The 25941-nt window shown below is 54.9% G+C and overlaps 7 protein-coding genes across 7 annotated transcripts; 2 read left to right on the top strand and 5 right to left on the bottom strand.

Annotated features, from left to right (window-relative positions):
• Positions 1 to 886: 886 nt before the first annotated feature.
• Positions 887 to 4957, bottom strand: WHR41_06130 (uncharacterized protein; the record flags this gene model as incomplete). Its single annotated transcript, XM_069374735.1, has 1 exon — positions 887 to 4957. One exon carries the CDS (start codon positions 4955 to 4957, stop codon positions 887 to 889), a length of 4071 nt encoding a protein of 1356 aa, XP_069228067.1.
• Positions 4958 to 5719: 762 nt separating this feature from the next.
• On the bottom strand, positions 5720 to 6764 carry WHR41_06131 (putative urease accessory protein ureG-like). The gene is made up of 2 exons (XM_069374736.1): positions 6495 to 6764; positions 5720 to 6426 (listed from the first exon to the last, which is right to left on the bottom strand). Exons 1-2 carry the CDS (start codon positions 6659 to 6661, stop codon positions 5832 to 5834), a joined length of 762 nt encoding a protein of 253 aa, XP_069228068.1. The 5' UTR covers positions 6662 to 6764; the 3' UTR covers positions 5720 to 5831.
• Positions 6765 to 7117: 353 nt separating this feature from the next.
• Positions 7118 to 8122, top strand: WHR41_06132 (uncharacterized protein; the record flags this gene model as incomplete). Its single annotated transcript, XM_069374737.1, has 1 exon — positions 7118 to 8122. The coding sequence occupies one exon, from the start codon at positions 7118 to 7120 to the stop codon at positions 8120 to 8122; it is 1005 nt and encodes a 334-aa protein (XP_069228069.1).
• A 553-nt stretch (positions 8123 to 8675) lies between these two features.
• On the bottom strand, positions 8676 to 11731 carry WHR41_06133 (uncharacterized protein). Its single transcript, XM_069374738.1, has 2 exons — positions 11373 to 11731; positions 8676 to 11296 (listed from the first exon to the last, which is right to left on the bottom strand). Exons 1-2 carry the CDS (start codon positions 11416 to 11418, stop codon positions 9555 to 9557), a joined length of 1788 nt encoding a protein of 595 aa, XP_069228070.1. The 5' UTR covers positions 11419 to 11731; the 3' UTR covers positions 8676 to 9554.
• Positions 11732 to 15786: 4055 nt separating this feature from the next.
• Positions 15787 to 18286, bottom strand: WHR41_06134 (uncharacterized protein). The gene is made up of 2 exons (XM_069374739.1): positions 17681 to 18286; positions 15787 to 17621 (listed from the first exon to the last, which is right to left on the bottom strand). Exons 1-2 carry the CDS (start codon positions 18203 to 18205, stop codon positions 15969 to 15971), a joined length of 2178 nt encoding a protein of 725 aa, XP_069228063.1. The 5' UTR covers positions 18206 to 18286; the 3' UTR covers positions 15787 to 15968.
• A 409-nt stretch (positions 18287 to 18695) lies between these two features.
• Positions 18696 to 20992, bottom strand: WHR41_06135 (uncharacterized protein; the record flags this gene model as incomplete). Its single annotated transcript, XM_069374740.1, has 2 exons — positions 18696 to 20437; positions 20494 to 20992. 2 exons carry the CDS (start codon positions 20990 to 20992, stop codon positions 18696 to 18698), a joined length of 2241 nt encoding a protein of 746 aa, XP_069228064.1.
• A 2230-nt stretch (positions 20993 to 23222) lies between these two features.
• WHR41_06136 (uncharacterized protein) lies at positions 23223 to 25821 on the top strand. Its single transcript, XM_069374741.1, has 2 exons — positions 23223 to 23424; positions 23486 to 25821. Exons 1-2 carry the CDS (start codon positions 23418 to 23420, stop codon positions 25699 to 25701), a joined length of 2223 nt encoding a protein of 740 aa, XP_069228065.1. The 5' UTR covers positions 23223 to 23417; the 3' UTR covers positions 25702 to 25821.
• Positions 25822 to 25941: the final 120 nt, after the last annotated feature.

A 25941-nucleotide genomic window follows, 5' to 3' on the forward strand; every position in this document is an offset into this window, starting at 1 on the left:
CACCCTCGAGTTATATAACTAGGTGCTTAGTAATTAGTTACTTAGTAGTACTAAGTATACTAATTACACTAATTACTATAACTATAGTACGAGTCTCCTTAGTATATAGGAACTTAAGAAGACTATCGGTATTCTTATATTCAACTTATTATTGATAGTAACTACTTAGAATTAGGACTTATTTACTATCTCTTTACTTCTATACTTCGTATTTTCTCTACCAAGTACTAACCCGACTTCTTAGTCATCTGACTTGCACTCACGTGACGGTAGTCACTTAGGACGATAGTCCTAATATACCAATAGTTTTCTTAGTTTCTTATATACTAAAAAAAATTTGTACTATAGTTATAGTAATTAGTATAATTAGTATACTTAGTACCGCTAATGAAAGATTACCCAAAAGATGAATCTCGCAACCTATAGGACACGACCGAGCAATTACTACCTATAGTATAAGACTAATCGCTACTTTACGGACGGGTTACCTACGCCTCGCTAGTTATCCGCACGCAGCTGCCAAGCGCCAAAGAAATTGGGGATGGACATAGCGCTGGTAATGACAACCGGGTTGGACATAGCGCTGGTATTGACAACCGCATCAACGTCGTGTAGCAGACCTCATGATGGATACAGAAAATTAGGCTGAACGAAATGAGAGCAATAGGCAGACAATGCGGATTCGACTGAAAATAAGAAATGCCAATGCCCGCTATGAAACCGGGTATATGTATGCTGTGCTCTGCTTTCTAACAAAGGAATCCTCCGATTCTCCAGCCTACCAGGTACCCTATCCCGACCAATGAAATGCGAAAGCAAAAAGGAAAAGGAAATATCGCCATCTGATGGCGATCAAGCAAATCCCTCTCCGAGCCACTGTCCACGCTCATGCACCGCCAGCATTCCTAAATACAACCCTCCTGGTCCCTCCCACCGTCCCCAGCTCTGTGAAACCCTTCTGCTTCTGCCCCTTCTGCTCCCCACCGCCAGCATTCTGCACTCTCTCTACCATCCCCTCAACCCACCGCGCCTTCTGCTCCGGCAGCTCACGCTTCCCACCACTGCCGAAACCCGCGAGCCCAATTTCCGGCGAACTGTGCTTGCCACTAGAAAGATTCGAGTCCGCCGTCGACGGGCGCGAAGCCGACTTGGCCGGGATCGCCGGCCTGTCCGGCGTCACCATCGCAGCAGCCGCACTCGGATCCAAATTCTCCCCCTGCACCTGCGGCGGCGTCGGCGGCATGGGCGACCTGCGCCCCGACGCAGCAGAAAACAGCGGGCCACTAGCCTGCCGCCTGAGCGCGGGGTGGATCGCGCCGTTGGGGCCGGCGATGGGGGAGGAGACGGCCTTGACGTCGACGTCGCCGGCGGAAGCCGAGACGGTGCGCGAGCCGTGGTGCTCGGCGTACTGGCGCAGGTAGTCGGCGAGGTCGGCCCAGCCGCCGCCGACGCGGACCATGACGCGCTCGCCCTCGCCGACGAGGCGCACGAAGAGCTTGATGGGCTCTTCGCGGCCGGCTTGCGTGAGGTGGTAGAGTTTGACTTCGGGCTCGTTGGCGGTGGCGTGGCGTCGGCTGGGCGAGGGGTCGGCGGGGGCGAGGGTGAGGGCGCCGGGGTTGGTGGATGTGCGGGATGGGGCGCGGGGGTTGTTTTTGGGTCGAGGGCCGCCGTAGGAGCGTGGGTCGGCGGCGCGAGGTTGTGGTGTTGTGGCGCCGGTGCGGAAGCGGATTGAGGCGGGGATCTTTTGGAGGACTTTGCTGACTTGGCGGTCGAAGGTGTCTGATTCGGGTTTGAGTTCGAAGGAAGGAGGTGAAAGATCGCTTTGTTGAGTAGCCGGACCGCGACGCTTTCCCATGAACGAGTTCAAAGCACCTATCTCGGCCGCTGGACTTGCTTCCTTGGAGACGACGCTGAGGTTGGATGTCTTGTGTTTCAGCCAGCTTGGACCTGGAGATCCGGCTAAAGGAGAGACTGGCGTCCTTGGGCGTTCCTCGTGGATGGCAGGCGGGGTTGGAAATGCGGGCTCCTCTTCGCGGCGTGGCGGCCTGCCGAGAGCGTCTTCGATCGGCTGCACGTCGTGATCCATAGGAGATGCGCTACTTTTGCGAGGTGAGAGATCGATACTCTTGACTTCTAAGATGTTTTGGCTTCCGATGCTCATCTTGCTTGCTCGACGCATTTGGAGGCTTTCATTGATACGCTCTTGATTGGCACCTTCCTCGTCCTCCTGCGGCGGGTCTTGTAGTTGCATAGACGACATAGTATATGAGCTTCGTGGTCTATTCTGTTGCGGCGAAGTTGTAGCAACGCTGTTTGCTCGTGACAGCGAGGGTGACGCCATCTGAAAATAGCTGACTCTAGCGTCCTGGATCTCAGGCGAGTAAGTGTCTGAAGTGATTGAATTTGGAGTCTTGGGATCTTCGGAAGCATTCGTTGGCAAAGGCAAGCTGGAATCTGCAGGAAGGTCGATGTGCTGGGGTCTTTCGGTAACTGGCACACTCGATGCAGGAACGCTTTCTTCCTGGAACTGAGCATGAAAGACCGACCCAGGGGAGTTCTCGAGCATGAAGCTTTCGACCGTCGGCACGACCGAACTCCGGACAGGCAACCGACTTTTTGGTGGCTCAGGGAACGAAGCCGGCAGGTCCGATACCAACGCGGGAGACTCCGAGCGCTCGTCAGGAGTACCTGGCAGGCTATCGACAAACATGCGGTGGAAGGAATCGCTCTCCATCGGTTTCTTGGGACTAGTCATGCCCGTACTCTCATTTGATGCTTGAGCATAGAGACGAGCCGTTTGTGCGTCTACGGGGCCGCCGCGTTCGTAAATCGATTCGGGTGGAGACAAGGGCCAATTCTCGCCGAAATCGAATTCGGGGAAGGGTTCAGCTTTCTTCTGTCCGCGATTTGGAGATGCGGGGGTAGACGACTGCGATTTGATCTTCGCTGGACTCTGCAGCGATCGTCTCGGGCTCTTTGGTGGCAGGTCAGGCGCAGGGAGCACAGGCACCGGCGGTGCATCGGCATCGGCCGCGACAGGATCGGCCTTTGGTGTAGTACCTCTGTCCTTCGACAGGTCTCGCGAACTGCCCTCAGACGTCTTTCTTCGTATGGACGATTTGGGACTGGCGGGCGTCCTACCACCCCAAATAACTCCATTCTCACTCTTGCCACTTCCGCTACGACGACGGATCTCAGACCTGAGCGAAGTGCTGCGGCTGCGCTCTGGCGATGGCGCTCCCTCCTGCTTAAAGAGTCGTGCGAACGCATTGCTAGCGTGCTCGAACGGTCTTACAGGCGTCTTGGTGGCTCTCTGCAACGACTGCGTCCTCTCTATGTCGCCGGTGAAAAATGCGCGTCTTTTGGCTACAGACAAAGCCGGTACTTCGCTGTTTGATTTCGCGGGTTCTGGAAGGAGATCCGAAGCTGGCGGTTCGATAGGTGATGATGAATCGCCAGTAATGCCCTCGCTAGGGTATTTCTGGCCATCACCGACATAGGGGAGAATGATAGGGACATGCCGAGATCTGCTTGATCTCCGTGATGCCGCGGTGGAAGCCCGAGGAATGGGCTCGATGATATGATCCGCTTGTGCTGATGGAATGGTGTTGGAATCGTTTCTTGCTAGCTCTGGGATGGGCGGAGGCATGAGGTCGAATGTTGGAGCAGGGCTGGGCTCGCGGCCTTCGATCGGAGGTGACAATGCGCTGCCAATATCATTCGTTCTTTCGATCGGAGATCGAACACCAGCCCCAGCGTCTCCGCCATTGTGCCCATTAGCGAGGCCGTTCACCGGAGACTCAGGCATCGTGGAGCTGCGGAAACTCCTGGAGCGAGTCTGAGCAGCAGATGACAGCCTCTTAGACCATCTATTCTTCCGCAAATCGTCCTCCAATATCTTCCTCTCAGCACGAATGGTCCACTCGGCGTAATTTTGTTCCATTGACTCCAACTCTTCGATCCAGCTCTCGGGTACAGTCTCCGGTCGACCTTCAAGGTCATCGAGGAATCTGTCCAACTTCATACCGAGCTTGCCAATATCGTGTTCCATACGGCTTTTCAATTCGATCATGTCTCCTCTGGTGAAGGCTGGCCGCGGCAAATTCTCACCACCAATGGGCAAATTGGCAAGGGACCCCCAACCTTGATCGAGATCAGCGCGCGCCTGCCACAATAGCTTCAGATAGAGCGGTGCCTGGCGCAGGATCGCAAGACGCACCCTCCAGGTAGTCAACATGCTGTTGAGGCGCGACAAGAATGGCAATGTCTGCATGATCGTTGCGGTCACGATCGCCGTGAAATCATCCAGCTTCCTCAAATCCGTCGCGGCACCTATCGCGCCAATGCTATCGTCGATCGAAGCAGCACCAGTGCCAGCCTGGTTGTGCGCCGACAATGCGAACTCTTTCAACTCTTCCATATCGATCTCGTCCAATTGCTGCGCGATCTCGTCCCAGCGTTGTTCGTATTCTCTCACTGTCTTGGCTGGTAAACTCCCCCAGTATTCCGAATCGTCGATCTCTTGGTCATTGGTGCTGACCTCCCGCGAGAGGCTTCCCGTGCTCATTGTACTCAACCTCTGCCTCTTCCTTGTCGGCTCAGGAACGTCGAATGTTCCCGACCACTCCCAGCCCTCCATTTCGCGCGCCCATGATCGCACGTCTAGACATGTTTGCGCGGCTCTGGCTCCAAGGTTGCGCTGAGCAGGCGACGAATCTTGTAAAGCCGCATGAAGGGCATCGTCGGCAGAGATGCGACTGGCCTCGGCGAATGCGCGGAGAGTGGTTGTAGGCGAAAGACTCCGAAGGACTGGGTCTGTGTCTCGCGGTTGGGCGAATTGTAGTCTAGAAGAGGATCTTGAAGGCGAACGAGAGATCAATTGGCGACGAGTCGGAGAAGAAATGCCAGGAGCGTGGGCGGCCGGGTTGGCCAATGTGAGGGGTACTCCGCCGTCCATTGTCGCTGAACGGAGGAGGCTAGGTCGGCATTGGAGTGCGTTGGGAAGAAATTAGGTATGCGCCTGAGGAGGTCCGGGTATGAGATCTTTAGCGTCAGGCATGTCTCAGTTGAGGAGCTGGAAACAGCGTGGCAGGTCGAACATGCCGTTCCAATCACAGGGTTCGGCTTGGAGTGTAATTCGGTCCCCGTAGCTTCGCATCGGAAAGGGAGTAGTGCCAGTAGTGGAGCGCGGAAATCCTGAAGCTGTCGTTATAAGGTTGGACCCGGAGGAACGCGTTTCGGCGCGCGGGAGTTGCGACAGCAAGCCGAAGGAGGGGCGTTTGAGCTGGTCGCGAAATAGAGCGATGGCGCACCCGGTATTATATGCGGACTGGAGCACAACGCAGATATTTGGCGTGCCTACGTTGTGTGGATGAGAATCGTGCGTGACAACAAAATTATAGAGATATATGTTAAGACGGCACATGCGCAAGCCACGCGGCGAACGAGCCAATGCCTGCCCGGACGCGGCTGCGAGAGCTGCACGTCCCATGGCATGACCAGCGTCGTTGCGTCGTGCATTGGTCGATTCTCCGAAAAAAGCCTCCGTCTGGCTCACCACCCCTCAGATCTGCGTACGCCGCTCAGGTCATGATCGGGGTTCAAGCTCAGACCTGCAGACTTCTCCGAGATGCCCTCTCAAAGGATCGAACACCTGTGTTCGGTACCCGGTACTCAACATCTGAGCTCCGCTCGCATACGCACAGACACCCATAGCGGATTGATGGTATACCTGGGCAGACAGACGGCTCGTGATCATCACACCCATCGGCCTGTCAACCGTGTGATTCGCCAGGCACTAACTACGTTGCAAACTGACTACTCAGCTTAACCTACTTCGAGCCGCTCTCAGCAGCACCGCAACTCCTCCACGCGCTCAGGATCAGATCCACAATCGCATCCACGCCCTTGCCGTTCTTGACCTGCGCGAAAATCGTCGGTCCGCCCTCCCTGATCTTCCTGGCATCCCGGTCCATCACGCCCAAGTCCGCGCCCACCAACTCCGCCAAATCCGTCTTGTTCACGACCAGCAAATCGCTCTGTGTGATGCCCGGTCCGCCCTTGCGAGGGATCTTGTCACCTCCGCTCACGTCGATCACGTAGATGATGAAGTCCGCCAGCTCGCGCGAGTAGTTCGCCGCGAGGTTGTCGCCGCCGGACTCGATGAGGAGGAGCTGGGTAGAGAACTCGTTGTGCAGGTCGGTGAGCGCGGCGAGGTTGGTGGAGATATCCTCGCGGACGGCGGCGTGCGGGCAGCCGCCCGTCTCGATCGCACGTATGCGCTCGGCGGGCAGCGCTTTGTGGCGCGTGAGGAATTCGCAGTCCTCGCGTGTGAAGATGTCGTTCGTGACGGCAGCTATGCTGTACTTCTCGCGGAGGGCGAGGCACAGGGCAAGCATCAGGGCTGTTTTACCGGAGCCGACAGGACTTGGAAGACTGCGTTAGCATTTCCATGCTGTTGATCCAGACGGGAGAGCTCTCAAGGAAGGACATACCCACCAATGCCCACGGTGAAGCCTCTCTCCTTGAAGTCGCGGCCCTCGATAATAGGCATCTCGCGGCCGAGGAAGGAACCCGGGCCGTCCAAGATCTCGTGTGAGTGGCCATGGTCCTGGCCCTCGTGAGAGTGACCGTGATCGTGATCGTGCGAGTGACCTGTCATTTTTGTGTCCACGTACGATTCTAGGGTGAAACGATTTGTAGGACTGGCTCGCCGAGCTCTCTTTTAAATGTTTCGGCGGGCTATGGGCATGGTGGGGGTTGGTGGTGGGGTTTACCTGCGCAGAGGAAACTCAAAATTCCGGGTGAGCAGACGACAGGTACGAGCTCGACGTGTTATAGAACGATGCATACAACCCGTTCACTAAACGCAATGGACGCTCCTTTGTGACTTCTACGTATTCCGTGACATTGTCGCTCCACTCAATCATATTTGAAAGATGATGTCCCGAGCGATTTTGTTTTAAAGATCATTCTCACACGTTTTGATAGGATTCGCTACCATCCAACAATTCGGCGAAGTCGAGATAGCCTCCTCTTTCTGTTACCTAAACCCCGTTCGTACGCCATCCCATGCGCCTTTTAGTGGCGACCATTTCAACAGACAAATCGAAAAGCCATGGACTGCACATCCATACAGCATCAACATGCCACCACCGCCTGGCGCAAGTTTCGCGTCATCATTCACACCCGCGCGCCTGCATATCAGCCCTCTCCAACAACGGCCTTGGTAGCCCTCGGCCTCTTCAACATCCCGGCAACAGCAGCATACTACATAACCAAAGTCCTCGCAACCCGCCATGCCCTCGAATCATGGCCCTCGAGCTGGAACGCGCGCTGGATCGCGCACTACTTCCCCGACAAAACCGCCTCCCTCAGAACCGACCACGTCTCGTCGCACGTCCGCGAGGCCCTGCAACGCCTCACATCCACCCTGGCCCTCTCGCCGTTGACTCTCAGCAGAAAGCGCTACTGGACCCTTCTCACGGCCAATTTCACGCAGTTCAACCTCGCCCACTTCGTGGGTAACATGCTCGCGCTCAACGCCGTCGCCCCCGCCTGCGCTCGCGTCCCGGGCATGAGCGCCGCGCACGTCTTCGGGCTCGCGCTGAGTACCAGCTTGACGACGAGCGCGCACGCGCTCTATCGACTCCACGGCGAGTGGGGCTGGAAGATGTGCGGGTTCAGCGCGGTGCTGTGCGCGTTGACGAGCGTGGCCGCCCTGGGCGCTCCAAATGACGCCCCGGATGATGGACCCGGGCGGGCATTGGAGGAGGCGCAGAGCGCATGGATGGTTGCGGGCATGCAGCTTGTGAGCGATCTGGTGGCTGTGCTGGGCGCGACGCGTGGTGGTGGTGCAGTTGGAGCGCGCGGTGGCAAGACCGAGTCGGTGGATTTTAAAGCGCATTTGGTGGGTTGGGCTTGTGGTGCGGTTTACTATGTGATCTTCTTGTGGGGTAAAGATGGGATTGGTGTCAGTAGAGGCGAAGTTTCGGGGCAGCAAGGAGAAGATGTGGGAGAGGTTGGGTGGACGGGTCGAGTTGAGGGCTCCGTGAGAGAGTCCGAGGACTGGGAAGAGATTGCTTCAAAGCTTGGGTATGATGATTCAGTCGGAGAGACTTGACGTCGTTCCTGGCATTAAGATTCAGAAAGGGATGGTCGATGGGCGAGGCCGTCCTTCGACAGGGCCAACTTCCGCCGAGTGGGTGCGGAACTAGGGTTCGCCGAGGTGGCCTCAAGGAACTTAATACCGGGAGGCCGTTGCAAAGTCAAGAACATTGCAGCACCTCTTGAGGTCCAATGCTCGCCCAGAGCTAGACATCGCTTAGTACCCAGGCCTGCAGAGTCACAGTCAGGCCTTCGCGATCTCGTGAGCCGAAGACATTGCTCCTGGGAAGTATGGTTGCGAATGGGTCTGAGCATACACTTTACCCATCAAAAGTGACGGTGAGCGAGCTCGGAAAGATGAAGAAAGGGAGCGAAAGTGCTAGAGATCATTCTCTTCGCAGCAGAATTCCGGCTTTGTGGTTACGGACGCATTAGTGTCGCTCAGTGTACAATATATTGACATGGCAGAGTCATGCGAGAACAAATCTGAACACAAAACAGCTCTGCAGCAAACATGGCGTTGTCAGCATTGAATCGCAGAGGCGTCACGGCACATTTGAAACAACACATTCAAATCAGTATGTCCATTTCGCATTTGTCGAGTAGCTAGAATCCGCAAGACCAGCTGCCAGACCCGCCATCGCAACACTCGCAGTACGCATCTCCAAATTACCGCTGGCTCTCGCTCCGCATGCAGCAGAAGCTATCGCGCCGCAGATTTCCGCAGCCAAAGAGTCCTCGTTCGTGCCCAAGTTTCAGAGGGGTAACGTACCTGGATCAAAGGAAAAGCTCGTGGGGTATTTGTGATGCTAAGCGACTCGAGAAGGCCGCCGGGTGCAGTGTTAGGAAAAGGGGAACAGAAACAGGAAGAGAGACAGAAAACAAAGGCAACAACAAATGTCTGGTCCATAGGGGTATATCTCGCTCAAGACCGACCGCGCAATCAAAAAGAACCTGGTGAAATTGTGACCGCCAGAGAAAAACACCTCGCTGAGATTTTGTCGAACGGATTGGTGCTTCCGGCGCAGCGTGCTGCGCTGAAAGTGATGACCAGCGCTGTGGCCCGATTAGGGCTCTGCGCCAGAGAGTGGATGTTGTGCTTGATGGGGATATGTGCTCATCGTGCTGAAATCCGGAGAAGCAGATCCCGAAGCAAGGAAAGGAAAACAAGTGCCCAGAGAGAAGCCCGCGTCGATTATAAAAGCAAATAGTTGATGGAGAGGCATGTGATGATGATTTTCCGTTAGGCACGCGAGATCCAGCGTAGAAAGGTGAGCGCTTGGTTGCGCCTGCAGCCCATCCTCATTGTTCCTGATCGTGATGGTCGTTGAAGTCGTGATGATAGCTGCTGATACTTTCCAATCCGGGCCTTAATCGGATGTGATGTGTTGAGGATGATATGCTTGAACGCCAATCGCACGAAAGCCGTCGATTCGAAGTGAATTGTCTCAGTTTTCCGCGTCAGTGTCTTCGTCCTCAAGATCATCGAAACTGATCCCGTAGGCAGCCATGAGGGCCTGGTTTCCCAGAGTGAGGGACTGCAGCCAGTCGGAGGCGTGCTGAAGAACCTCCGAGCGTGAAAGACCGTGAGAGCCGCCCCGCAGACTGGGGACAAACATGTTAAGCTCGTCGTAGTTGGTTTTCATGGCGTCACGGCGCTTCTGCTCGGAGGCAATGTGGTTGTTGCGCTTTTGAGTGTCAGAAAGGTTGTTGCGTGTCGGCTTACTCTCAGAGCGGCGCTTCTTGGAAGACGAGGACCGCTTGAGGGTCGCCGGAGCAGGTGTCGAGGGTGATGCGCTCGCGGTAGTGCTGGCAGTGCCCGGACGCGCGTTAGATCTGCGACGCTTGGATGAGCTTGGCGGGGTGGCAAAGGTGTCCTGGCTGTGATCGTTGGTGACCTCTCTATCGAGAGTGATGGAATCACGGCTAGCGACAAGCGCTGAGGTCTGTGACAGCTCCTGTGCGCCTTGAGATTCACCTTCAACCTGGCTTCTGCGTCTCTTGCGCGACTGCTGAGCATCATCGAGGCCTTCCATTGTGTGCATAGGCAGGATTTGGTTGGTCGATTGCGGCATAGTCGGACTGGTGTACTGCGACAGAGCGGCGTTGCTCAATTGTTGAAGATTGTTGGGAACGCTGTGGCGCTGTTGATGACCAGTGCCACTCATGCCAGTAACCTGCTCATCTGCAGCGACAGAAGCATGTGAAGTTTGAGCAACCTGCCCAGCCCAAGGTACGTTCAACAGATTATTCGACTTGTCCTCAGCCATTGAAAAGCCGGAAGCTTGGTAGCCTTGCTGGCTGAAATTCTGATCGGTGCCATACTGCAGCGTCGGCGCACGATGCTGACTGAAGCTGAGGCCGACTGCCGCCTGCGGTAACTGCCACTGCTGGGAGTGGCTGTCGAAAATGCGACTGCCGGAGTTGCCAAGCTGCATTGATTGATGGCGGGTGTGGGCAAAATTGCTAGGATGAGAGACGTGTGAGGCAGCGTCGTGATGCTGGAACTGGGAGTGAGAGGACGCACGACCAGCGCGATGGTACTGCTGCTTGGCTGTCGGCGTAAGAGGGGTGGTAGTCGATCCAGAGGAGGGATTGACAGACACAGCGGGGCTGCCCAGCTGGCCAGAAGAGTACCCATTTGGGTTGACCATGTTGAGATTGCCCCACGAGCTCCCGCTGAGCTCGCTAGCGACCGCCGGCTGTGAGTGCTCTTGGCTATCTGAAGACATGCTCAAGAGAGCGGAGACTGCCTGGTTGTCGTGATTCAAAGATTGTTGCGAGTACGGGTCTAGATTGCGCCCGTAATCGTGCAAAAAAGTTTCGAAGCCACCACTCACATCGTTCTGTGACAAGTGAGGCATTGCCATGTGATTGGTAGTGCGCGGCACCTGAGCCGCAGGCATGTGCGTGCTGCCGCTGACTCTTGGGTTTGTGGCGCTCATGGCATTTGAAAATGGCAGGCCGAGTGCACTCATGTTGGTATCCCCGCCCTTCTCATTAATCCCGAAGCCACGGAGATGTAGCGGCACGATCTCCTCGTTGGCGATAGCGGCGTCAGGGTGATCCCAAAAGTTGTCCATGAAGCTCTGCTGATTCTGGTCCATCAACGGGACGTGCGGTTGGTCTTGCGCATGGTCCACAGGGGCATGCTGAAGGAAATTGTAGGCGAAGGGTGCAGGGTCGGCATCTGTTATCCATGTCAGAGAGCGCTCATTTGTGTTGGGTAAGATTACTGCAATGGAAATGCAACATGGAATACACACAGTCGAAGTTGGCATCTTGCTGGCCATTGTGGCCGCTGTAGCTCATGACTTGAGCCAGTTTGACGGAAGGCACCGGTTGGCGCTGGGCAGTTGGATAACTTGGTCGGAGATGAGTCTGAGTTCTTTGGATGTCGCGGAGTCGCTTCCCACAGGGAGGCGCAATGGTTGGTTGAAGTAAAGAGGATTGGTCAGAGGGTGTCGGTCATAGTCCCCAACTGAGAGGCGGAGAGGCGAAGATGCGAAGGACGACGTTTCGGCGGTGGGTGGGTGAGGTGGGAGGTTGCTGTTGAAGGAGAGAAGACTTGGTATTCTTGGGGCAGTCAGCTGGCACAAGGCTACAATAGCTGTTTCATGTGCTGCTATTGTTGTCACCTGCCAATGAAGATCCTATTGTTGCGACCTGAGGCCCGAGTCCGCAGGCCAGCCGGGCGCACCACCGAGCAGTCTTCGTTCTGTTAATAGCGACGCAGTTATTGTTTCGCTATTGTGGACTCGGTGAGGTATCTGATGGTTTGCTGAGTTTGTCTCGCTAGTTGTCGCGGCACAGTGGTGATGTGAGGTCTGCATGAGCAAGGTGGTGGTCCGTTGAGGTTGCTGGCTGTCACATGCGATTCGACTCCACGAGCGCATGTGAAAGACGCCAAGGCCTGCGCCACCTCTTCAGCCTTAAAACGTGGCTAAGGCGCCAGAACCTCAGCTTACCAGCTCCAGCTCCATCGCCTTGAAAATTGAACACTTGTGCTGAGTCTGTATTCTGTCGTGCCATAACGACTTGGTTTAGATTTGCGCTTTGGTAGTATAATGAGACGCTCCAATATCTGTCGCTGCCAGCCTCTTCCGATCCATGATTTCTCGCAAGTTCGCTTCGCTTTTTCTGTGCCGGCAGGTAACTCTGATGCTGCAGCTCTACCAGTTCATTAGCAGTGTGTTCAGGAAAGGAGGCTTTGATCTAAGGGCGCAGTGCACCTGTATGCAAGCAATTGGTTGATTGCAACTCCGCATCTTGCCCCTCCTCCAGGTAGTTGCGCTTTGCTTGCCTTCCTCGCTTGTTCCAGTATGTCCGTTTCTCCTCAGCAATCCCTCACTCTGGTTTGGTAGGTATGGCTTAAATGGGCATAGCATTGTTCAGTCTTAGCATAATATTCGGATGCAGCATGAATGGCAAGGCTGACGGGACGCTAAAAAGTTTATAGACGAGGAGTCCGTTGGTGGTACAGCTCGTCTGGTTTAGAGTCGACCTTGCTGTTCAAAGTCCGCTCACTGCTCATCACACTTCTTTCCGAACATCTCACTTCTGAATCGTTCCGGGTTAGAAGAGCCTTCTATTGTCGCGCGGCGCAGACAATGGCCTGTTCCTCCCGCGCCCTTGTCCCAACGGACTTGCGAATACAAATTTCCACATCTGGCTACACAATCGGTTCCTGCATACGATCATTGGAATGATCTCATTCACTGCAAGACTAAAGTATGGTACTTGTTCAGTGAGCTCTCGGAATGAATGTATTCAACAGCCCTACTTCGGCAAACATCATGGAGAGGGTGCGTGCCTCCACTGTTGTCGCTGTAAAGGAGGCTCGCGTGAGAGGCTGCCATCCTTTTAACTTCACCAAGTTGACATCTTCCTGGTAACAGCTTTTCATGGACGAAATGATTGCCGAGCGGGTACATTCATTGTCGATCCTTGTTTCCCATCCCCATGTGCCAACCGGTGGCGCTTCGGCTGACTAAAAGGAGCGCCATCCCAGAATGGTTAGCGTATCCACCATGGGCTTCTCTCCACTACTCCTGCTCTATTGTTTCCTTCGAATACTCCTACGCAGGCCGTCTAGATAGACATAGGTCCGAAAATCTCGTGATCTCGATTTCATTCACAGCCGAATTATTCCTGCGCGGAATCTTCGATCTCCCTCGCGAAGGTCGAACCGACGCCGGCGGCGCCAAAGCCAAGCCATTGGCTGCTCGCCTCGAGCCTGCAGGACGCTATGCATGAGGGCCGGTGAGCAAATGCGCGAATCGCCGGTCGAGGCTGCAGACGGGAAGCCCGAGATGGTTCTCTGTGTGTGCTGGTGGGCGCGAAGCGTTCTCTGTCGCTTGACGGACGCGCCGGACCAGGTCGCGTTGGCACGAGAGCCACGACTGCTAACAACAATGCCATGTACCACCAAGGTGATAGAAAGGAACAGTACTCACCAAATACTTGTCTCGGAGCGCGCTTCGAGCCAGCTATCTTGCTCAACTTGCAAATGCCGTTTCAAAGGCGGCCCAGAGCCAACGAAAGGCTTCGCCAGTGTTCGCTGTCGAGATCCGCCATCAGAACTTCTCCATGAAGACGGGACTGGGCGGAGAAGTTGCGCACTCCAGTGGGCTTTCGTGAGTATTTCAAGTGCTTCTTTGTCGGGAAGGACTTGACGAATCGCCTGCGCAGCCTGTTTGATTGACCAGCGCGCATTCGAATCAGCCAGACCGTGGTCATGAGGGTACGTAGACGCCGCGCTTCCATCCCGATGGTTTCCAGCTTTTGACCAGTCGCGGGTTCCATCGTCGGTCATGCGCGAGCTTTGAAGCGTAGGTGGAATGACCCTGCGTCGCCGCCGAGGCCACATCCTCGTCTCCTTCGCAATGAGGAGGCGCGGAGGGCACCACCAGGCTGGTCGGATCAGGCTCTCTCGTGCAACGAGTGGTACGCTGGTGGCATCCCGCTGCATCAGGATCAAATGAGTTATCACTTTGTCTGATGACGCTCCCTGGGTATTGCGGCGTGGGGAGACACCGTCAGCGGGTGTGTCCTTTCCTTCACTCTGTCCCCTTTTCAATTCCATACCTCTTTCTGAACAAACATACTGACACCGTTCATCCGCTTTGTCTGAACATGTAAGGCGAACGATGTCGGAGCCTTCGGAAGACAATGCCGAAAGTGGGCGCAGTGACAGCGCACACTCTCCACACAGTATGCAGGGTCTCCTTCGCAGCCTTCCAGAGTCTCAGCCGGGCCCGTACACGATACAGCGCTGGACTGATGACCATGAATCACCAAACCCAAACTCAATCGCACGGGCGTATTCGTTTCCAGAAGGCCCAGCCAGCGCCCCGAGAACGGTAGTGTCCCAAACCAGCTCCATGACGGCAATCACGAGGCCGAACCAGTCGGTATTCGGCTCGAGTCTCACTGGGCCCGAACCATCTTTGGTTCCTGGCTCCACCCTTGCTAGCTCTTCCGTAGGGACCTCGAACGTCGCCCTTATTGCGCAACCTGGTTACTTTGATGGCGACGGCAACCCTGTACCTCCATACGGCGTGGAGATCCGTGTCGCCGATCTACGTCTTCCGGTTGTTCGAGAAGCGGATCGCTTGGTCTGCCTATTTGGCTTCCTGAATTGCGACAGAACCTTTGAGGAGGCAAGAGAGTGGTACGAGCACTCAAAGAGCCACTTCCAGGGTAAATCGCCGCCTGAGAAGTTGCAGTGTCCTTTCCCTTCGTGCCGATGGAAGGTCGAGGGGACGGATGGTGAACACGCGTGGACTGCGAGGTGGGAGCACTTCGAGCAAGATCATGACCTTCTGTCAAATTCTGAGCGACTGTCGGCGAATCCTGACACTCAGTTGATCACTCACCTATGGAACTCCAAAGTGATCGGTGGTGCAGAGTTCCAGGAGCTTCGCCGTCAAGGTCGACTCGGCAGAGAAAGTCAACCTTTTGTCGAGACTGTGAGATCAACTCATCGGCGGCAGCAGCGCATGCCCGTCTCGACACGCCAGCAAACCTCAGCTTTCCGGCGCTGACATACGAGTTGATGACGAGCGGCTGAAGTCCAAATCCATCGCTTGCCATCGGATGCTTCTTCGATCGACAGAGAATCCATCCTCGAAATCTTCGTGGCTTTCCTTGGTAGTTTGTCACCGTGCCAACTGGGTGACGGACGGCCTCTGTGAACTTTATGATGAGTAACGATCTCTCTTTGCGACTTGCGTGTCAATCTGATAGCGAGTTTGAGCGAACAGAAAAAATCTTTGGTCCAGTCAAGGTCGGAATTGGTCGGTGAAATGTTCAAAGTAACAAGATTGTAACCCCCCTTGCTTCAAGCCAAGCTAGGATCTGACAACTCGGCGTGCGTGAGACAAGGTTGAAGGAAGGCAACTGTGACGGCAATAACGGCAACGCGAAACGATTTCATAGGCACAGGGCCAGCCAGTGTATTTATTCTAAGCATCGCACATGCACTACGTTTACGAGGCGATCCACCCGGATTCCTTGCCACCATGGGTCACATTTGTGTGCAGTCTCACAAGTGCCGCGCGCTGCGCCACGTTTTCCGGATCAGGGCCTTGACTTTAGCGCCCTTGCCCGCAGGTTAAGGCAACCTTTTATGTGATGTGGCCGCCTCATCACAAGGGTGGCCTGGCCGTCTTCCACATCCCGTTGAACGGACGTATGTTGTTGGTCTTGCAGCGCTGGTCTGATCATGTGCGTTATATACCTTTCAAGAAGCGGCAGATATGGATTAGCATATCGCCTAAGCCCATGCCAGCACAGCAAGAGAAAATCAACCACTGAGATCTATGTCCCCATCGATGCCCAAAATGTGAGGCGAAACTCCCTCATCCACCAGCCTCTAGCTCAGCAATCCTCTTCTCTACCTCCGGCACGCCTCTCAGCAACACATCCAACTCATCCTTCTCTTCCTCGAGCTTCAGCCTCTTCTCCGCGTCGAGCTTTGTGAAGACATAGCTGCCCTGCCCGTCGAAATGCAGGATCCATCCGTGATAAGCCCACAAGCTCTTGCGGTGCGAGACCGTCATCAGCGTGATGCCGAGACGCTTCGCCTCGTCGTACATGATCTTCTCTACCTCTGCCGTCACAGACGACGTGCACTCGTCCAAGATGGCGTACTTGGGCGCGTGATAGAACAAGCGGGCGGCAGCGATGCGCTGTTGGTTGCCGGTGGAGAGGACGTCAGCCCACTCCGCTTCGGTGTCGAGACCCGACGCCTTGTTGTCTTGGCTAGACGAGTGGGATGCTTGAAGGCCGAGGAGCTTGTCGATGCCTAGGACTTTGAGAATGTCCATTAGGTCCTGGTCAGTGACGCCCTTCTTTCTCATCTCGTACAAGCCGTCTGGGTACAGTATTTGCTGCCTGAGCGTGCCTTTGCTGAGGTACGGGCGCTGTGGGATGTAAAAGATGTCTTCGCTGGGTGGCTTGCGCACTTTGCCACCGTAGACTGGCCAGAGGCCGCCTAGAATGCGGAACAGTGAGCTCTTGCCGCAGCCGTTAGGGCCCACGATGAGTAAGTGATCGCCTCGCTTAATGTGGAAGTTGAGTGACTTGATCAAAACATCGCCGTTCGGAGAGACGATGGGCACGTTCTCGAACTTGATGTCTTCACCCTCTTCTTGCTCGCCTCTGCCGCTGAGGACAGCAGAGTTTGCATCTGTAGAGGCGGAAGACACGAGTTGCTTCTCGAAGTGGCCCCGCCGCAAGTCTGCCAATACTTCGAGCAGCGTGCTGACTCTGCTTGTGTAGCCAGCAAGCTGCGAGACCTCCTTGTAGGAGAACATCAATCGGCCGAATGCATCACTGCTTGCGAGCAACAACCTTCGACTCGTGATGAAGCTCTCAGTCCTATCACGGCCAGCTCCACCTCCAACAGCACCAGGAACTTGGAAGAAGACCGGTATCGAGCAAAGCAGCAACCCAAGCGCACCCCAGAAGTACTTTACGACAAAGTCTTCCATAATGCCATGATAGAACTTCCGCCGCAGGATGCGGTTGACATGCTTGATCAGGGTGAAATAGCCCTTGTCCAAAGCATCCTTCTCTGCCTCATGTCCGTTGTACAAAGCAATCTCTTCACTATAGTCGATCAAGCGCGAATGCTGGAATCGGAACTCCCCCTCTAGCCTTGCTTCTTCTGCGACGTATTTGCCGAACGGCGGCGTCAGGGCTCGCATGAGGCTGGCACTCAATTGTACCAGTAAGCTCATGGCGAACAGTCCTTCGCCACCAACACTGCGACTCAAGCTCCAGTTGTATATTATGAGGTCTAAGATGGGTTTCGAAAGACTGCCGTAGAGTTCGGCCAAACTGTTGGAGAACTTGCTAACGTCGACAGTGACCAGCTGGTCGGCGTTCTTGATCCGGTCATCCAGTGCCGAGAGTGTGTAGAAGGTCATTTCGTGCAGATAGCGGTTGTGGATATGGTGCGTAAGCCGTGTCCGGTATCGTAAGGCCAGTGTTGTTTGATGCCACGAAAGCTACGCAGAAAACCTGTTAGCGGATTCCTTTGAGACGGATCAACCACACAAGGACTCACCATGGAATTCGTAAATGTCGCCGGAACCGCTACAATCATCCACCAAACCAAGCCTTTCGCAAATGCCTTGCCCTTACCCTTCACAAGACTGCTCACCAACTGTCCGTCCAACTCAGCCACGTACAAGCTGATCAACGTCCTCAGCACCAGGAAGATGGAATAACTCCCCAGGAGCCGCATCTCCGTGCTCTTCCATCCTGGCACACATATCCTCAACAGCTTTCCCAAGCTCCGGAAAAACTCTCTGTTCAGTTCAACCTTCTTCCTCCCACTTGCTTCGGCCTTCCCGTGCGCAGGCCCAGTGTTGGGCCCTCGACGTCGGGCTTCGGCAACTCTAGCAGCAGCGGCTTTCTGCTCTTTGATCGTATTCCGGATCCGATTGGCGACGATCAAGAAGAGCGCGACATATACGCCGCGCGACACGCGTGTGCGGTTCGAAACGTACAGCGTCGTGAGGTCGTTCAGCATGCGCTTCAGCGAGCGCGTAGAGCACGCCTGGGGCAGCGGGAGGGAGTAGACAGCCATATCGATGGCTGCTTTGACTCGATTCTGCAGCAACGAGACATTGACTGGATCGCGACGTGTCTTTGGGGCGGGATGGAACGTCGTGTTGGTCGCCTTCGCTGCTCCCTCTGGCGGCTTTCACATGATGCGCGGCTGGCCAACGGCTGCCGAGGCTCCCCGGAATCCCTCCACAGCTCCCTTCTCCACAGCAGAAGGCCGTGCGGCTGGCACATGAACGGTGCATGACTCGAGGGAGGCGGATGGAATCGCACATGTTACCTCTCGCTTAGTCGTGGTGCAGATAGGTATTACTTCTGGTCATGAGGATGGAAACAGTCAGAAGACATGGGGACATTGGAATTACGGGCGCATAAGCGATCCAATTGTTCGAATAACTAAAATAACATCGCTAATCCCTGCCACTGAGGAGAGCATCTAATCAATCTGGCGATCAAACAATGAACGAACTATTTCTACAGATTTCGGTTCACACCTCTAAGCCTGATGAGTCTCAGGCACCAAAAGCTCTGACCCATTCGCCAATCTCGAACCCAAGTCTCCTCAGAGTCGCCCCATCCACTTCATCCGTTCCCTTTCTCACCACAAACAACTTCTCTTCCTCGCTCTGCTCAACCAACTTCCCTTTCTCCTCGCCGCCTTTCAAGTAGATAGTCAGATCAGGTCCGATGACGCCACGCCACTGAGTAGCATTCCAAGACCAGTGATCGTTGGGCGCGTAGGTGTCTGTGAGCGGGATGCGGCAGGCGAACGTGTTACTGGCGTGCAGAGAGAAGAGCGGCAGAATCGCAATTGGTTTCGCCAGAACAATCTTGTCCACATCCATGATGTCGGTGATGCTGTTCTTCTTTATCGGGCTGCGGGAGGCTATAGAGTCCGTTTGTGTCGAAGTAGATTTTGTGGGCGTGTCGTCATCGTCGTTGTAATTCTCCTCAACGTGACGGTCTGGTTGCGAAGACGTGGATGATACATCCATCTTGGTCAACTTTGCAGTATTTGGAGAGCTGTTTGCCTCGTAATGAAGACCTTTCAGGATCTCTTTGCTGTTGCCGAGCCACCCTGCGATCAGCATATGGTACTCAGCCATGGCCTCGTCTTTTCCACTCTCTGAAGATACATCGGGGCCATCGAGCAGCTTGACGTTCAGTTCGTTGTCCTTGTGCAGAGTATCGCTCAGCCATTTCGCAAGGTCCTTCACAGCCGAAGCATTATCGCCCTCGATGACAATGAGTGGACCGCGAGGCGAGTCCTTCTTCAAAGCCTTCGGCGGTGCAATCTTCCTAAGAATCGCCAGCTTGGCTTCAAAGGGCATGCTCATGATGACTTCCTCGACAGAGTGACTGGGAGCAGATTTGGCAGACGGGAGAGTTCCGTTAGTGTGACCCGTCTGCAATGGCGGAAGCTGAAGTGAGCGATCGTGCGTGACGTGGCCCTGGGACATGCGATGCTGTTGGTAACCTGGACCAGGCCTGGGAGGTGGTGCCATCGGACCTGGTGCACTGACGACACCGCGAAGACCTGGTAGGCTCTCGCGACGGACATGAGACGCGGGCGACGCTGAAGCCGGCGAATATATTTGCTGGTGCTGATTTTGAGCCTGATTGAAGGGGAATGGCGTACCCGGACCGACCGCTGTGCCGGCGTGAACGTTGGTGTAGCGAGGTGGCATAACACGCTGGACGGTTGGCTGGTGGCTGTCCCCGTTGAAACGACGGCGTTTGATGTCAGGGCTCAAAGCACCGATGTCGTCTCTTTCTTCATGTTGGTTCAACTGCATGTTTTGATATCTCGTCCGACGAGCTTCAGGAGATTGCAAGCTGAGGTCTCGAAGAATGGTAAGGGTCCTGCTGATAGGCGTGGGGGCTGAACCAGGAGTATTTGGGGCGAAGCCAGGCGCTGTTGGGCTGGTTGAGTTGGAACTCTGGCCGTAAGGTGCTGAGGACGAAAGAATCGTCTTGCCGCCGCACTTGATACACTTGGGCTTCTCAATCGCTGAGCCAGGGGTGTCTGAAAGACTGTTCCGACGACCGTTGCGCTTGGGTTGGTAGCGATACGTAGGATACTGTTGCTGATGGCGAAGCTTCTCTTCTTCTGCAAGGGCTTTCCACTCGTTCTTCACTTCAGGTGCTTGATTGCGCCACTGCTCGCCGATGATCTTCGATATTTCTGGGTTGGCTAAGCCTGGATTCTGGGCTACGACTTTGGCTTGATGGTGCTGGCGATAGAGGATGAACGCTTAATGAAGTCAGTATAATCGTCGTGACAGCCGCGATCGGTGAGCAAGATCTTACCGTTACGAGGCCTTGGAATCTTTGGATCGGGCTGGCAGATGCAAACACGCGAAGTTGAATCGCCGCTGCTGGCTCTAGTATGCACCGGAGACACTTCGTGGCTATCGATTTCTTTGTCTTCTTCTTCAACACAAGTGGCCCTTCGCTTCCTTATCGACCGAAAGGGAGGGGATTCTTCAGGCGTCAAAGGCGCCTTGGTGGCTTCCCCCTGGCTAAGAGCACTTCGTAGCGAACGAGTTGATGCGTTTGATGAGCCGCGACGGCTGGTACATATATTCGCTTGATAGGCGGACAGAGATCCTTGAGATTGAGACCTGGTTGAGACACCGTGCTCACTCGGCTCCTCTGGCATGGTTCGCTGCCAAAGCTGTCTAGTGAAGACGATTCGGCCTGGCTCTGGGCAAGGCGGAAGAGGCGGCAGTGCTTGTGTGGGAGGAATCCAGTTTGGCGGCGGCAGATGCAACGGAGTCAACGACGAGGAATTCTGAATCGCAGACATTGGGAGAAAGAGAATATGCAATAAGGATAAGGCAGGGTCTTGCAAGCCGCTTGTTCCACTGGCATGCTCTTCAACAATGAAAAGCAGGCCTACCAATAGATATGCGTAACGCGTCAGGTGTAGCCATTATCCACGAGAAGGGAGAAGGCCATGCCCGGTATGGCTTTGTCCTTATTATTCAACCAGTACGAACAGCGACGAAAAAGAGCCTACCGTGGTATGCGACACCCATTTCTTTGTCGTCCAATGACGGGCACAGTCAAGCGAAGGATTAAAGAGCATGCGCTGATTGTCTAGGGCCCGATGGGGGCCGCTAGTCAGGCAGAGTGCATTGCTTAGAACGCCCTTCTTTGTTCTTTGTTCGTGCACGACTGCACCCGGAAACGGCCAAGCCGGGCAGAGCGTCAGCTGCTTCTAAGACATTCCAGCGGTCAGCAAGCAAGGGGCTTTAGTGGCAAAGAAATGCAGGTTGCCACAACGCGGAGCAAACAGCGTACATGAGCCATGGACGAAATGCCTGGTGCGCCTGATGGTGGCATTTTACGGCGCATGGCTGCGAAGACTGCATGGCTCGTCATGGCTGCAGTTTCTGTGGAGACACGAGAACTTCCGGAATGTCGCACGACACTGCTAGTGCAAACGTGCTGTACGACTCTCGATGGAGTTACCGACCGTTAATCGCACGTTCACTTGACGATGTGCACTTCAGGAAGCTTGTCCGTTCGAGATGACGCTCACGGCCGGGGTCAAACATCATTGTCACCTGCGACGACATTGAAGCTCCGTGATTTCAAAGCATCGTCAGTAAGCCACATGGTACCGCTGGAATGTTGTCAGTAAAGTTGTTGGCGAGCAGTCACCGTGGAACAGGAGTGTTTCGGCGACCGCTACTCTCCGCACACCGCAACAACTTCTTGGATGGAGCTAGTCGTGTACTTGTACGCATTATCGGGCAAATAGTGGTGTGGGAGCACTGCTTGATCACCGTACCACTGGCTCGGGCCCAAAGGCTCCGATGTTCGCCGGAAAGTTGCAGCGGAGTTGCCGTAGCATTGAGTCTAGTGGCCTGGGACAAAAAAGCAATGACCAAAAATGTGGTGTTGGTGTTGCTCATCGCGCGATGGTTGCACAGCCAATACTGACAGCAAACGCGAGAGGGTGTGATATTTCAAACATAGAATCCATAGTCCAATTTCGGGCATGATGGACGTCGCAGGAACCTCTCGCTAACGTCAGCACACGCGGACGCGTGGCCGGCATCAGTTTTATTATCTCCCTGCGGTCACCCGTACGCTGGCACCGCGAGGTGTTGGCAACGTGGTTTGAAGAACTGCGCCTCGCACAGGTCTGGCGGGTAGGAGCGCCGGGAAAGCGTTTCGTGTTGCCGAGCTGTCAGAACGGATACTGACTGCGTTTGGTGCGAGTCATCTCATTCCATGCGGCCAGGGAGCAGGGACCCGGGTCGCTCGGTTCGCCGTTCGCATGGATGATAGCACGATGAACGATGGGTAAGTGCATGCAGGAAATTGCTTTCTCGCGTTGGCTTCGGCAACAGCATCAGCATCGCAGCGGGTGGGCTGACTAGGTCGCGCATCCGGGAGTTTGTTGTTACAGAATGAATTTCATCAATCCAGGAAAACGTTCGATCTTCAGACACGTGGTGCTGTACAGTTCAGAAGGGCTGGATGTTGGAGCGCCGTTAGCATTCTCGTTGTGGCCGGGCGGCATGAGGACAGGATCACGCTGAGGTCCTCAAGTAATAGTCCCGTCGTGAGACTTGCAGGCCGTAGCTTGTCATTGCTTGACGTTGCCTGTCATGCGCGATGTGCCGTTGTTGCCGGGGATAAGAGGATGTCCCTTTGTCTTCTGCGTGTACTCCAAGTCGAGAGGCACCGGGGCAAGGCTCAAAAGCTTTATGGTGTTTATGCATGCGTATTATTAGACGCATCTTTCCGACGTGTTTGGATACAATGTGACTCCATGTTGTCGACGCGTACTTCCGAGCTGGCATGCCATACAGACGCGTCGAGGTCTGCCATGTCATGTCCGGGGATCGAACAGCCAACCGCGTCCAGTTCGAGGTCGCTTTGACGCTTCACGTGGCAGCTGACGCACGCCAAGCTTCACATGTTCGCGGTCAGCCTTCAGCCGGTCCCATGAGGCTGTCGGCATTCCGCCCAACCCAGCCCACGCCGACGGTCACGATGGTCGAGTCTCGCGCCCGTGTCCACAGCCTATGTTTGCTATACATCCTCCGTAGCCCCTGTTGTCTGCAAAGCTTTTCCTCCTGCTCACTGTCCCCCCCCTTTGTGTGACCACCGCTTGTACCTGTGCGAATGCCTCGGTTGACGACCTTGCCTTGTCACCTCCATCTACGCAGCACGCATGTAATATCGGCCTACCGGACTTCTAAAGCACCAAGAGCATGATAGGTACAGACTTATTCAATTTCTGCGACAGCAGCTTCCGGTAAAGCGATTGACCCCCTTACAGACCACGCGCTCGGCAAGCCCTCCCATCGCTACAGGAAGTACCAGATATTCACTGTGGTGCTTCTCTGGTCCCTCTACCTCTATAAGGGCAATCGTCATGGCCCCCCTATTCTGCGTAATATCTCGGCCTTCTTCTCCAAGCATCTCACACCATGGCATACCATGGTCCTCTCGATGTTGTACATGTACCTCATGCGCAACTTCTCCCGCCTTGTCGGACTAGAGCCCAAGGAGCCGTTGGCAGGAAAGTACGATCGCAACTACTTCAGAGCAACATGGGTGGCCACGGCTTTGGATGCGGGCTTTTGGAAGGCTATGTGGATACGGCCGCGTTGGTTAAGAGATATCGCGAGCATCCTCGGCACCTTATACTACATGGTATGCGCTGAGCAGGCAGACGAGTATGTTCGGAAGGTCCGGGCTGGCGGCTGCGATATCGACCACATGCGTGTGAGTTGGAACAAAGGCAGAACACCATACATCAAGCTGGCCTCGCAGCTGGTGAGGCCAAAGTGGTGCATGAAGAGATTGCCTATCCGCTCTCAAATCCAACGCCCAGAGGGTAGTCTATACGACGAACCTATTGATTTCTGGCTTTATTACGACAAGCCACAAGAGAAGCTCAAGAATGAGACCAAAATCATCCTGGACATACCGGGCGGTGGTTTCGTCGCCATGGATCCCCGCTGTCACGATGATAAGCTTTTCGCGTGGGCAGGGAAAAGCAAGCTGCCTGTGATCGCGCTCAACTACAAAAAGGCTCCCGAGTATCCATATCCGTTTGCTTTGAATGAGTGTTTCGACGCTTACTTCCAGATCGTTGCCACAAGAGGCCAATGCATCGGACTTTCTGGCCACACCATGCCAACGATCGTATTGAGCGGCGATAGCGCTGGTGGCAACCTTGCGGCAAGCCTGATCATCAAATTGTTGCAAACTCATTCTTCAAACATCTACGAGGACTCATATCGCAAAAGTACATCGCAGATACCTTTACCGGAAGCTTTGATCATGATCTATCCTGCTTTGGAGATGAACATCCATAGTTTCATGCGGCCGGAAGACGTTGAACTTCTCAACAAGCCTGAGTACAGAAAGCAGAACAGAAAATTCATCAAGCGGAAGAGCGAGGCTTTCCGACGACTGACGCCGAAGACTCCTCATGGCTCAGATGACGAAGACGAGACGCCCCGAGCGTCAACGCCGATGCTTGACACAAGTATGGACGGCGAAAAGAGCAAGGTCTTGGAGGACACAGCGATCACGGAGTCGCCCGTAACGGCAACTGTGGACTCGAACGCTCTGAATGGCAAGCCTTTCAGCGAGCTTCAGGTGCAGCCAAGACAGCTCAAGACAAATATCAAAATGTCCAGCATGATCTCGCAGCTGCACGACCGCGTCCTTCCGCCGGAACTTCTACGAGCAATGATCCTCCTCTACATCGGCGAGCAGCACAAACCCGACTTCACCGCTGACTACCTGCTCTCTCCACTTCTCGCACCGGAGAGCATTCTCCAGCGGTTTCCCAAAGTGTACATGCTCTGCGGTGAACAAGATCCCCTTGCGGACGACACCTTCCTCTTCGCCGGCCGCCTCCGCCAAGCTCACGCCCATCGCTTCCGGGAGAGACAAGAGCTGGGCCTCGAGAGCTACAAGGCCGTCTTCAACGACAAGAAGCACGTCGAGACTATGATCATCAACGGCGTCAGCCACGGCTTCCTGCAATTTGTCACCGTCTACCATCCAGGCTGGGGATACATCGACCAGTGCCGCCGATGGATGATGGACGCTTTCTACGAAGCCGACCAGAGAGAAGCAGGCATCCAGAGCGAGGCGCCAACGCCCACAACCGCTGAGCCGATTGTGTCCGCTGATGACTACTTTTCCCAGCTCAACGGAACTCGCCGCGACCAGCGCAACACTGTCCGACACCACAGACGGCACGAAAGCAACAGCGACGCTGACGAACGGCCGCTGGAAATGACGCCGCTGCGCCAGCGCATAGACAGCACTCTTGCTGACAGGAGACGGCGGCGGAGCTCGAGCGGCCGCGGTTCGATCAAGAGGCTTGATCCGAGCGGCAGGAGGAGTCCGGTCGCCTTTAGGAAGGGCGATTCGCTCATCAGACTCCCGAGTGACACTGATTTGCTGGAGCGCAGGATGGGTAGTTTGGCGGGTCCCTTGTTGGGTAAGCACAGCGGAACGGACTCGCCATGAGCGAGGCTTTCTCACGACGCCACGATGCACTTTCGAGTGTCTTCACATGGATATACCTTAGATGAAGTAGAGCTCTTCATATTATTGATTACCAAAAAGAAAACAAAAACATACAACAGGCGGGATTCCCAGATGGTCACCCACTCTAGTACTAGTCGCCCGGTTCAGTGCTTATGTATGGCAGAGCGGACGGGATGCCCAGTTCTCACTGACCTATGGTCGTATGTACTATCACCTCTC

The sequence above is a fragment of the Cladosporium halotolerans genome (genome assembly GCF_011745625.1).
Source record: "Cladosporium halotolerans strain TM138-S3 chromosome Unknown Sca22, whole genome shotgun sequence".
NCBI classification, from domain to species: Eukaryota; Fungi; Ascomycota; class Dothideomycetes; order Cladosporiales; family Cladosporiaceae; genus Cladosporium; species Cladosporium halotolerans.

What these genes read in the sequence shown, in the direction of transcription:
- WHR41_06131 (XM_069374736.1), bottom strand. Translation starts at nt 6,661, where the DNA reads ATGACAGGTCACTCGCACGATCACGATCACGGTCACTCTCACGAGGGC. An exon ending in TTCACCGTGGGCATTGGTGG is followed by an intron (nt 6,427 to 6,494) that starts GTATGTCCTTCC and finishes CAGTCTTCCAAG; the next exon opens with TCCTGTCGGCTCCGGTAAAA.
- WHR41_06133 (XM_069374738.1), bottom strand. Translation starts at nt 11,418, where the DNA reads ATGAGCTACAGCGGCCACAATGGCCAGCAAGATGCCAACTTCGACT. An exon ending in GCAAGATGCCAACTTCGACT is followed by an intron (nt 11,297 to 11,372) that starts GTGTGTATTCCA and finishes CATGGATAACAG; the next exon opens with ATGCCGACCCTGCACCCTTC.
- WHR41_06134 (XM_069374739.1), bottom strand. Translation starts at nt 18,205, where the DNA reads ATGGCTGTCTACTCCCTCCCGCTGCCCCAGGCGTGCTCTACGCGCTCG. An exon ending in CGACATTTACGAATTCCATG is followed by an intron (nt 17,622 to 17,680) that starts GTGAGTCCTTGT and finishes TTTTCTGCGTAG; the next exon opens with CTTTCGTGGCATCAAACAAC.